General features: G+C 32.9%; 2 protein-coding genes across 3 annotated transcripts; both read left to right on the top strand.

Moving 5' to 3' along the window:
• The first annotated feature begins 2,240 nt into the window (after positions 1 to 2,240).
• LOC120774119 (FAD synthase) lies at positions 2,241 to 4,514 on the top strand. Of its 2 annotated transcripts, none has more exons than XM_040103480.1 (4): positions 2,241 to 2,326; positions 2,950 to 3,174; positions 3,239 to 3,589; positions 3,652 to 4,514. In XM_040103480.1, exons 2-4 carry the CDS (start codon positions 3,007 to 3,009, stop codon positions 3,979 to 3,981), a joined length of 849 nt encoding a protein of 282 aa, XP_039959414.1. In that variant the 5' UTR covers positions 2,241 to 2,326; positions 2,950 to 3,006; the 3' UTR covers positions 3,982 to 4,514. The 2 variants fall into 2 exon arrangements, with proteins under 2 accessions (XP_039959414.1, XP_039959416.1); XM_040103482.1 differs by having other exon boundaries at positions 2,245 to 2,326; positions 3,000 to 3,174.
• On the top strand, positions 2,250 to 7,915 carry LOC120774118 (atypical kinase COQ8B, mitochondrial). The gene is made up of 7 exons (XM_040103479.1): positions 2,250 to 2,326; positions 4,690 to 6,208; positions 6,269 to 6,427; positions 6,492 to 6,682; positions 6,945 to 7,137; positions 7,200 to 7,370; positions 7,469 to 7,915. Exons 2-7 carry the CDS (start codon positions 5,000 to 5,002, stop codon positions 7,655 to 7,657), a joined length of 2,112 nt encoding a protein of 703 aa, XP_039959413.1. The 5' UTR covers positions 2,250 to 2,326; positions 4,690 to 4,999; the 3' UTR covers positions 7,658 to 7,915.
• Positions 7,916 to 12,235: the final 4,320 nt, after the last annotated feature.

Here is a 12,235-nt window from a genome sequence, read left to right as displayed (position 1 = left end):
ATACATATATATTTTTTTAATATTTTTTTTCAATTTTCATTAATATTTTTTTGTGCTACATACATACATATGTACATACATCAACAGTAAACACATAGTATGTTCCCATGCATATTTTTTTAAATGATTTTTTTTTTTATTTGATTAAAAAATTTTTCTTAACATTTTTATTTTTGCCCTACATCTATGAATACATGATATTTTTAAAAAAACAAAATTAAAAAAAAAAAATTTAAAAGCAAAAAAATATTTTAAAAGAAAAAAATATTTTTTAATAATTTTTTAATCTTATTTTTTAAGAAAAATCTTTTTTTTCATTTTATAATTTTTTTCTTTGTAATTTTTATTTCTTGTCCTACATCCATAAGCGCATATGTACATACATACATACATACATACGTACACTTAAGCTGACGATAAAATACGTCTCCCACAAATTTAAAATGCGAAGCGTGCACCAGTTCAAATCAGGCAATCTCAAACATCTTCGTTGTGACTAAACCATAAAGCGCGCACATACATACAGACATGCATACATGTCTGCACTTAATATAAATAATGACGGTATTGCGCTATTGAACGTGTTAACTTGAAAAATAAATTTTTCCCATCGAAATTCAAATAAGCTTTTACTGCGTGCAAACATACTGACATACATACATACAAATGTGCAAATGAAAAAGTGAAAAAATTTACGTTATATATAAATAGATCTTTCTTTCTTTTTAAAATTTTTTTATAAACAATTTTTTAGTCTTTTTATATTAAAAAAAGATTTTTTTAAACACAAAATAATAAAAAAAATTAAAACACTATTTTTTAATAAAAAAAATTAAAAAATAATGCGTATACATTTTTTTAATTTTTTACTATTAAATTTATTTTTACAATTACACTTTTTATATTTTTTTTTAAGAAAATTTAAAAAAATTTAATTAAATATTTTTAAAGTTTTTTTTTTATAAAAATTTACAAAAAAAAACAAGAATTAAAAAACTTAAAAAAAAACAATTTTTTTAAAGCAAATTAAATTTTTTAAGTGTTTCTCATTAAAAAATGTTTTTTTTTTCAATTTACAAAAAAAGGAATAAAAGTTTAAAACGCTATTTTTTAATAAAAAAAATTCAAAAATAATGCGTATACATTTTTTAAATTTTTTCCTATAGAAATTGTTTTTACAATTACATTTTTCATATTTTTTTAAGAAAATGAAAAAAGTGTAATTAAATATTTTTTAATTCTTTTATTAAAAAATGTTGACTTTTCAATTTACAAAAAAAATAAGAAATTATGTATAAAAATATAAAAACAAACATTTTTTTTTAAAGAAAATTAAATTTTTTAAATTTGTTTGATTAAAAAATGTTTTTTTTCCTTTTTACAAAAAAAAATAGTAAAAAAATTGTGTTTTAAATTTTCATTCTCAAAAATAATGCGTATACATTTTTTTAAATTTTTTACTATTAAATTTATTTTTACAATTACATTTTTTATATTTTTTTTTAGAAAATGAAAAAAGTGTAATTAAATATTTTTAATTCTTTTATTAAAAAATGTTTACTTTTCAATTTACAAAAAAAAACATGAATTAAAAAACTTAAAAAAACAGTTTATTTTAAAGGAAATTCAATTTTTTAAGTGTTTCTTCTACAAAAAAAAAAATTAATAAAAATTTAAAACACCATATTAATATTTCGTTTTCGTTTTAAGTTTTTTTATTACAATTTTTTTAAATTTGTGTATTGTTCTTTTTTTTAATATTCATGTTATTATTACTCTGCAAGCCTCCTATCGGTTAAATCACCAGTAAGTTGCCCAACAGCGCTACCTTCGATTTCTGTTAAGGTTTCTGTGAGTTTCTTAACAATTCTAACCGAAACTTTTGTATACGTTAGAAAAAAGTACTCGTACTCGGTACTTAAAGTAGTTACATCACTAACGCAGGTATGCATCGAAAATACACATATTCAGTGTCACATTTCGCTGTACACAAAACCAATCAGCTGTGTTGGCTAAATGTTTGCTGTCAAGAAAAAAGTCGAGAAAAGCTACAAAAATATACATATTCAATAGAGTTTTTAAATTAAATTTTATTTCGTTTCAACAGCCGATTTGATTTACGCGCAACTTCTATTTTCTGTGCTTCAAAAATTATTTACTTCGTGCAGCTGGTAGCGTCAATTGGAAACATGCTTTACTTTTGATAAATTCTTGAAGAGTAGTGCAAAGTTCGCTAAAAAAGCGATGAAATAGAAACTTTTTTAAAATTACATAAATTTCATTAAAAAAACTTTCAGAGTTTTCAATCTATGGTCCTGAAGTTGTGGTGAGTCCAATTTCATACATAGTTCGCTTGCTTACAGCTAACTGATAAAGAGATTGAGATTAATTGAGAGCGTTAGATGTGATGTAACTATTGAAGCATTTTTAAAAATGTTCACACTTTCTACAAAATCATCATGATTTTCGCAATTAATAAATGAAGTTGGGTACTGCCAAATTGGCTTGACTTCTCATCTGTATGAGCAAATGTAGCAGTGTGATGGTGATATTTATACATATGCGCATGCTTATTTTTACACTCCATTTTAATCTACTTCAGCGACACAGTTAAATCAGCGCTCATTATTTTTATTTTTTAATCCATGTTATATTCAAGTACCCAGATGTGATAAAAGCCCTTTGTTTACTTATTTGTCTATAGTTGATACTCGCACGTACAGACGAAATACTTGAAATATAAAGTGGTTTTAAAAAGTTCTTGACAAAATTGCCATATTTGTACATACATGCATATTCAGTTATTATTCAATCTTAAAGTGATTCTGTACTTGTGAACAAACTGGTGCAACTAAAGATTATTTTAAATAGAAACCTACTGGCATTTCCATATCAGTAGTGTCGTTGCAATAAAGTTGCAAAGGGATTTACGATTTATTTAACTTTCAGATATTTTATAGAACAAAATAGTTAAAATAAAAGCGTACGCTATAAAATAGGTAAAAAATGACGAATATCGGCAATTTGTTGCACTGCGTGTCCAAACAAATTAAACGCTCTGAACGCGATGCTCTTATCAGTTCCTTACTTGCCAAAACAACGGAGACAGAAAATGTTAAACCAGATCACTGTGCTATCAGGCGTGTTGAAACTTTAGAAAAGGAAGCTTTTGCGGTAAGTATTATACCATATACGAATAACAGAAACATTTAAAAAACGATGTTGCGTGCTCCTACAGTTCTTTGCTCAAGCTCTGCATATGTATCAAGCGGACGAATGGATGATATCGTTTAACGGCGGAAAAGATTGCACTGTTTTGCTGGACTTATTGCAAGCCTTCTTTAAACGCAACAAATGTATCAGTCATATACGCGTGCCAGTATTGTATATTGAGTCGGAAAACAGTTTTGAAGAGGTCGAAGCTGTGGTGCTACATTGCGAAAGACGCTATAATATAGATTTAATAAGGCGCAAAGGTTGTATAAAGGATGTGTTGACGCAGATACTCGAAGAAAAGCCAGAGATACGTGCTATATTCATGGGCACACGACGCACGGATCCATATTGTGAGAATTTAAATCCTATGCAGGTATGTTTACAAAAATATTGAAATTTTTAATTTTCTATGTATTTATATGAAAAATTATTTAGGTTACAGATGCTGGCTGGCCAAGTGTAATGCGTATAAACCCACTGCTCGATTGGAGCTATAGCGATATTTGGTATTACACATTCGTGCGTCAAGTGCCCTACTGCCGTCTATATGAGGAGGGCTATACATCGTTGGGTCAAAAGCATAATACAATGCCAAATCCCCATTTACGCATATTTGATCCGGTTACCAGAGCTGTCACATATAAACATGCCGCTGAACTGATGGATGCTGAGTTCGAACGCGCTGGCCGCATTAAAAAAGATTACGTGGCGAATTGTGATAAAGAGCAGGAGAGCAAAAACCAAGAAGCTGTCGAAGAAAAATAGCATAAAAGTGAAAATTATTCATAATTTAGTATTGACAAATAGCTAAATTGTTAACATCGTGATAAATTCAAATTCGGTAAATTAAATTTATATAAAATCTTATATACGCTATGCAACATAGTGTTAATATTTTAGCAAATTCCAAATAAGCGCGCTTATAAAACTAGAACTACAAAAATTAAAAATTAAATATATAACATGGCTGTATATAGCAATATTCGCTATTTACCAAACAGAAAATGTGAATTTTGTAAAAGCTATAGAAATAATTTTTTTTTATAAATTGAACCTATAGGCTTCAATTATAAATCGGTTATGCTTATAAGTTGGTGGTCTTAAGCATAGCTTTATAAAAAAATGTATGTACTTATATTGCAATTTTATTAGAACTCACAAAAAAATATTCCACTGAAAATATGTATATGAAAACATTTTAATGAAATTTATTGTACTTAAATAAATTTTCTTTACTGAATTGTCACCTATATTCAGTAAGTAAAATCGGTGCTAAACAAGAACTATTAAAAACAAATATTTTCTACAGCTAAAACGATGTTCTAACTTTTTTTAAATTGTTTTGCTTTTAAATATTTTAAAGTATTTTTTTTTTATATTTATGTACAATAGCTATTTTCGCTAAAGTAATATTTTTATTTTTTATATTTTTTTTATTTCATACAAAATTAACTAAGTTTTTGCAATTTTCAGCGTCAGGTCTAAAAAATTAAAAGTCCGCTGTACCAATATTCTTGGCATGCTCTGTTGTCAATCGTACGTAAATAACGATCAGCTGTTCGTCAAACTAACGGCATAACCTCATTTTACCTGCTGTGCGCCATTTCTGTTAATTTTCATTCGTTTCGCAACCGTTAGAAAAAACTTGTACGCATTAAAATAGAAGCTGGAATAAAAAATCATAAACTCCACAAATAATTAAGTAAAACAAATGTTTTACGTGCAAAATAATCGAAAACAATATTAATTCTTTGCGTGTGAATCATCGCTGCGGAAAACAAGTATGGCTCGTTCGGCACAAGATGCTCTCGCTGTATTGCGGGGCATACAATTGGTAGTGGAGGCGTTATGTCGCGAGCAGAGCACACTATGTAAAAACCGTTGGAATCAGTCGAGTGTACGCGAACTTTTGCAAGGTAATCTACAGCAGAGTGCAAATTATATTCAAAAAGTTGGTGAAGAACCTGCTGAAGAATTCAAAAGATTGCAACAATTGCTGCAGGAAACCAGTGAACGTACTTGTGTTGTAATTGAAGGTTTACGGCAATTAGTTGTTGCGAAACAGCCTTGCGATTTGCGTATGAGTCAGCAAAAATTGCAGCGTGCAATGAGTGACGCTTTCGATGGCAGCAATGTTGGTGACAAGCAGCAGCCAAGTAGCTTGAAACCAAATACGAGTGTTAATATAAGTGCTAGTAATTGTGATGGCAATAAAGCGGCTGGCCAATTGGATGCTGAACACTTGGATATATCTTCGATAACATTAAATGAGCTGCAAGATATATTATCCAAACGAAATAAGGATCGTCATATAAACTTGCGTACACCAGTAACACAGCATAAGCAAGTTAAAGATGATAGTGTGCAAAAAACTGAAACAATTGCAGCTGCTACCGCAGCAACAACAGGCACCATAGTTACAGCTACCACGGCTGACACAAAACCTGTAACTAGCGCCGTAAAAGCTGATACAGTTTACGTGGAGAATATATTAAAAGCTATCGCAGGACAAACGGAAACGACGACAGATACTGCTCAGCACACGTCAGCAATCGAATTACCAACTCTAAGCAAAGTTGCGAAACAACGACGTGTCCCATCTAGTCGTTTCGGTCGCATGGCTTCCTTTGGTGGATTATTCGCTGGTTTAGGTGTCGGCACCATAAATGAATTAACCAAAGGTGCGCTCGGCCTGGGCGGTTCCAAAAATTTAAAAGAGGCTTTATTAAGTCCAGCCAATGCTGAACGCATTGTGGACACACTTTGCAAGGTACGCGGTGCAGCATTGAAAATCGGCCAAATACTTAGCATACAAGATTCGAATGTGGTGTCACCGCAGTTAGCAAAAGCTTTTGAACGTGTACGCCAAGCGGCCGACTACATGCCAGATTGGCAGGTAGAACGTGTGATGAACACACAATTAGGTGCCGACTGGCGTGATCTGCTGGAATCTTTCGACGATAAACCATTTGCTGCTGCCTCCATTGGTCAGGTAATGTGTGTAAAGCATTATTGTAGAAATGTTTATGAATTTAAGCCTCTAATTATACAGGTGCATCGCGCAACACTGAAAAACGGCATGCAAGTGGCTATAAAAATTCAGTATCCTGGCGTAGCGCAAAGTATCGGGAGTGATATTGATAACTTAGTAGGCATGCTAAAAGTGTGGGATGTATTCCCGCATGGCGTTTTCATCGACAATGTAGTTCAGGTGAGCGTTCGAATAACTTATAAAGAAAGTTAAATTTAAACATGTATATCGCTCTGAATTGTAGGTAGCCAAGCGTGAACTCAACTGGGAAGTAGATTATACTCGCGAAGCTGAGTATACTGACAAATTTAAACAAATGATTACTCCTTATCCAGAATACTATGTGCCTGCAGTTATTAAAGATTTGACCACAGGTAGTGTGCTCACTACAGAATTGGTGCCGGGTGTGCCACTGGACAAGTGTTTTGACTTAAGGTGAGATACTGCGATATTTGCTAATTTTATGTTGTTGTTGTGGCAACAGAAAACATTCCTGAAGTAATTTTGAGGAATAGTGCCCTGTTGGCAGCCGGCTCCGTTCCGGTTACTTAGACCCGATGTTGTGGGAACTAAGATTGTTTGAACCACTATGCTGTCTATAGCAGTGCATACATGGTCATCACTACAATAACAATGTTTATTTTTTACGCCAAAATTATTAATTAGGAATTCTTAAACTTATCTCATCTCTTTTCAGCTATGAGCATCGTCATCACATTGGTTCGTCGGTGCTAAAGCTTTGTTTGCGCGAACTATTCGAAATAGAGTGCATGCAAACAGATCCCAATTGGTCGAACTTTCTTTACGATGTTGATACCAAGCGCCTAATGTTAATTGATTTCGGTTCAACACGTTTTTACCAAAAGAAATTCATAAAAAACTATCGACAGGTACGTCTGTCATGTTTAGACTTTCACTTTACTCCTAAATATTAAAAAATTACATTTTGCAGATAATTATAAATGCCGTGGAAGGCAACCGTGATGGCGTTTTGCTCATGTCACGTGAAATGGGTTTCCTCACTGGCTATGAAACCAAACAAATGGAGGAGGCGCATATCGACGCCGTAATGATATTGGGCGAAATGTTCCGTTTCGACGGCGATTTCGATTTTGGTAAACAAGTAAGTGTTGTTAATTTTCTCTTAACTTTTTTGAAATCGCATATGTGAAAAATATTGTTTTTTTACTTTAAACGTGTCATAAAACGCGTTATCTACAGAATACCACTGAACGTATTGCCCATTTAGTACCAACAATGATTGCCCATCGCCTATGCCCACCGCCAGAGGAAATCTATTCGATACATCGCAAATTGTCGGGCATATTTTTGTTATGCGCTCGCCTTAATGTACGTCTGAATTGTCGGCCCTACTACGAAGAGATTGTGATTAAGAAATTTAAGGAATGAAATTGTAACATATTTACATAATTAAGGTTGTGAAAATTTGCCCTTTTTGATTTTTTTCCAAATTTTAAGTTTTCACACATCATTTCATTGTTCCGTCCTTCACACCATTTCCATTGCTTTTTGATTGGCCTTTCCAGTGTTTGAAATCGTACATTTTTCTGTCTTTCGAAACGGCATTTATGTTAAGCTTAGAGTTAATTTGAAATAATCGAAGAAATAAAAGTAAAACGAAGTAAGAAAGTCTCTTTGATGACTGCATGTAGCCTTGTTTAACTACTATTGTAAACAAATGACCTTTCACTATTGAACTGCTCCAGAACCATTATCATTTCTACTCACTACCACTACACAAACTATTTACTACTATTTACTGCTACTTGTACTACTCCTTACTACTACCACAACATTTTTACTACTACTACATTTTACTACTATTACTACTAAATGTTGCTAAATACTACTACTACATTTTACTACTACTACTACATTTTACTACTACTATCACATTTTACTACCACTACTACATGTTACTACTACTCCTACTACTTTTTTCTGCAACTACTACGACTTTTTTTTTTACTACTACTACTACTTTTTCTACTACTCCTACTACTTTTTTCTACTACTACTACTACATTTCACTACTACTACCGTTCCCACGACAGTCGGGTCTATGTATGTATGTAACTGGAACGAATCTTAATCTTTTTTTATCCGCTCAAGGACTCTCAACTCGGCAGTATTCTGTCGCTACAACAGAAACAACATTTTATTACTATTTCAACACTTTACTACTAATTTGTAGTAAAATTACAGGAATTATTACTGCTATTTTACAATACTACTATTTAGTACTCAAACTATTTACTACTATTACAGGAATTATTACTACTTTTTTAGAAGGCAACTTTTTTAGTTCACTATTTATATTACTAATATTACTTTTTTGTGTTCGAACTATTACGATTATTACAGGAATTATTACCACTACTTTTTATAATACTACTATATTTTACTACTAATACAACACTTTTTTACTGTTGCTACTAATTGTGAACTACTTTTACTACACATTTTCACAAATACTACTTTTTATTACTGATAATCTTTTTTAAAGTACTACTTTTTTGAATTCCAACTATTTACTACCATTACAGAAATTACCACTACTACTTTTTGCAATACTACTTTTGTCAATACTGCCTTTTGCAATACTACTTTTTTGTAAAAGTACTTTTCTACAAAGGTACATTTCTATTGTCTTTTGCAATACTACTTTTTTGTAATAGTACTTTTTTACAAAGGTATATTTTACTACTTTTTACCTACCTAAACTCACTGTTCTCATCCGTCTGCACAGTGAGAGTAACATATTCTGTAAGTTTTTCTCTCTAGCTCTTCTCAAATTTCCAAAAATATGGGAAACAGAACAGCGGTTCTATTATTGAAACCCAGTGCGCAAACCAAGCGATGAATGTCGCCTCATCAAAGATCTCCACTTCCAAGAGCGTTGAATAATTGCGAGATATTCTCCCCTCACGAATCTAGATTGACCTTGCGGAACTTTGTTCTTTATCCAGAATGGACACCGATATACCAAATATACATATAAGCCCCTGCATGATTCTAAACAACGCTTTGAATGCCCAATAAAACTCACTCACTCTATGGTCCGTCCCTGTCGAAACAGCACTTTTCTTGGGCCTCCTGCATCACAAAAGTCAAGATAATTTTTAGCCTTACCCAAAGCCAATCCTATGAGATATTTTCCAGTACCACTTAACCTGTTGAAAGTTGCGTGGTTCTGATCTGAGATTGTTCTGAGACAAGTTTGTGAAGAGACTAGTGTTAAAATCTGTAAGTCGAGAAAATAGAAAAAGGGGTTTCGTAGGAAAGTATCGTCTTTCACAGTCTTCAAAATTCCTATTTTTGTTTTGGATGCTTTGGAACATCAAATACATATGTATATCTTGGATTGGATTTAAGCTTTCAGACAGCTGCTTGAAGTTGAGCTATCGGGGTTTCAAGATTGACTTCTTTATTACAGCACTTTTACCCCTTAAAACCGCCAATACAACTGCTTTGCCATTCGGTCCTGCGTTGTCGGAACAAGTTTTATTCGTATTGTAACGGCATACAACTTTCTCTCGAATAGTTTTTGGGAATGCTGTCGGGTTCATAAGTCTTGTTCGTATCGAAATCAGGCTCCGTTACAACAATAAAATGGCAAATTTGATAGCTCTTAGTCCATTTTCGTTATTGTATCCTTCGTTGGACGCTCACCTCTCGTACACTCTCATGCTCTTAAATAAATGCTCTCTTCGCTGTTGTTAGTCCACACTGTTCTCTCTCTCTGCAGCATGTGCGAAAAGCAATTATCACCTAGGGATTGTCTCACCTTATATGACAGTGCTCATTATACCCTTAACCGGGTATTAATTTTGCCACGAAGTTTGCAGCACTCGGATGGAAAGCTCGGAGATCCCATATACATACGTGAAAGAATTCCTGTTTTTGCGTTATCACTCTGAAATCATTCTGATCACGTCCTTTGATCTCCAAGAAGCTACTCATTTGTTGGAGTCGCCGATTTGGATCACTATAGCATATACATAGCTGCCATACAAAACTTTTTCAATTGATGCGATATCTTCACAAAATTTAGCAAGAGTCTAAGTCTGACGGAATAGTGCAATCTCTGAAGAAAGTGTTCAGATTGGATCACTATAGCTTATAGCTGCCATACAAACTGTACGATCGGAATCAAATGCTTGTATGGAAAACTCTTCCATTTGACGAGTTGTCTTCACGAAATTTGACATAGATGACTGCCCAAGGCAATAATATAATCTCCGAAGAAAGTGTTCAGATCGGATCACTATAGCATATAGCTGACTGACCGACCATAAAATTCCCACGACAGTCGGTTCTACGGAACTGGAACGAACCCGGATTTTTTTTATTCGGGCAAGTCAATTCTGCCAAATCGGCAGAATTCTGGCGCAACAACAACAAAAAAGATCAAAATAAGATCTTGCATAGACAACTTTTTTCCTTGTGAAGGGCATTATAGCATCGGTGCAACCGCAGTTAACGTTTTTCCTAGTTTGTCAATAATTTTCACGCTTGCGGTACGCTCTCTTTACTCTTCTCTGCTCGTTATCTGCTGTTCTGTACATTGCGCTTTACGCTCTTGCTTGCCACGCTCTTTTCATGCATTTTTGTACTCGTTGATCTTCACGCTCACTGCAAGTTCGCTCTTCGTTTACGATCTCAAGCACATTGCTCGTGTTACGATCTTTGCTTTGCTGCTGTATATGTTTATGCATGTGTGTGTATGCGTGTGTGTTTTATGTACGAAAGTTCGAAAAAGTTTTCATTCGGTTTTCAGTGCGAAAGGCCGGTCCATCGATGGGTGGAATTAGTGCGTTTTTGCATTTCGAACGAGTTGGTGTTTCCGCAGACGGTTGTTCGTTCTTACATATGCATATGTACATGTAAAGAGAATATATTTGTGCTTTTGTGTATGTGTATATACATATGTACACAGCTCTATAATATGAGTGCTAAAAAAAAATTACAAAATGTGTTTAATATAAAAAAATTATAATTTTTTTTTGTAAAAAGCGCCAAAATAACGGTGTCGTAGTAATTGTGTGCAGTTAAAGAAAAAAATATTTATATATAAATATAGATATGTACATATACAATATGCATATAATTAAATAAATAAACAAAATTGTGTTGTGGGAATTAAGTGCGTTTATATACAAAGTAAATAATTACTACTATTTTGCATATATAGTACTATAAACATACATACATACGTATATTGTATATGTCTACATATTTTCATTTGCACAAATGCATAAGTGGCGATCTTTTTTTTTGACTTAATACAGATCTTTTTGTTTATATATAAATCTGTGCATGCGCTGTTGTTGTTGTTATATTTTTTTTGTTTTTTTGTTTTAAGTAAATACTACTACTGTATGACTTTTTAATAGCCGGGATTTGCCTTTGTGCATACCTCTATATATGATTATACACATAACTCTGTGTGTACGCGCGTTTGTGTGTGTGTGTGTGTGTGGATTTCGCATGGAGCAACATTTGTGAGGGACGCCACATCAGGGATTAATTGGATTTAATGGACGAAGAATGAATCGGATTGTACATAGTCGGAGCGTTGCGATAACACGTACAACAACAACAGCAGCACATACAATAACAACAAACAAACAATCAGCGACTCAAGACGAACGACAACGGTGATAGGCGACCGGCGACCAACCAAAAACAACAATGATTTATAAAAATTAATGAAAATACTCATATTAATCAAATGAAATGTACACAAATAAACCACAGAAACAAAGGAAAAAAACAAACAAATGTGCAAGTGCGGCGCATATGTATGTACATATGTACATGCATGCAAATCGTTGTATATTTACATTTATGTACACATATGTATATATATATATACAGGCAAACAAGTGCATGCACATGCGTTTTTACATACATACATACACACATACATACATATCTACATATGTACATATATGCATAGCAAAA

The sequence above is a fragment of the Bactrocera tryoni genome, chromosome 4 (assembly GCF_016617805.1).
Source record: "Bactrocera tryoni isolate S06 chromosome 4, CSIRO_BtryS06_freeze2, whole genome shotgun sequence".
NCBI lineage: Eukaryota > Metazoa > Arthropoda > Insecta > Diptera > Tephritidae > Bactrocera > Bactrocera tryoni.
The sequence above is the reverse complement of the archived record's forward strand: the minus strand, read 5'-3'. Positions and strand labels throughout refer to the sequence as shown.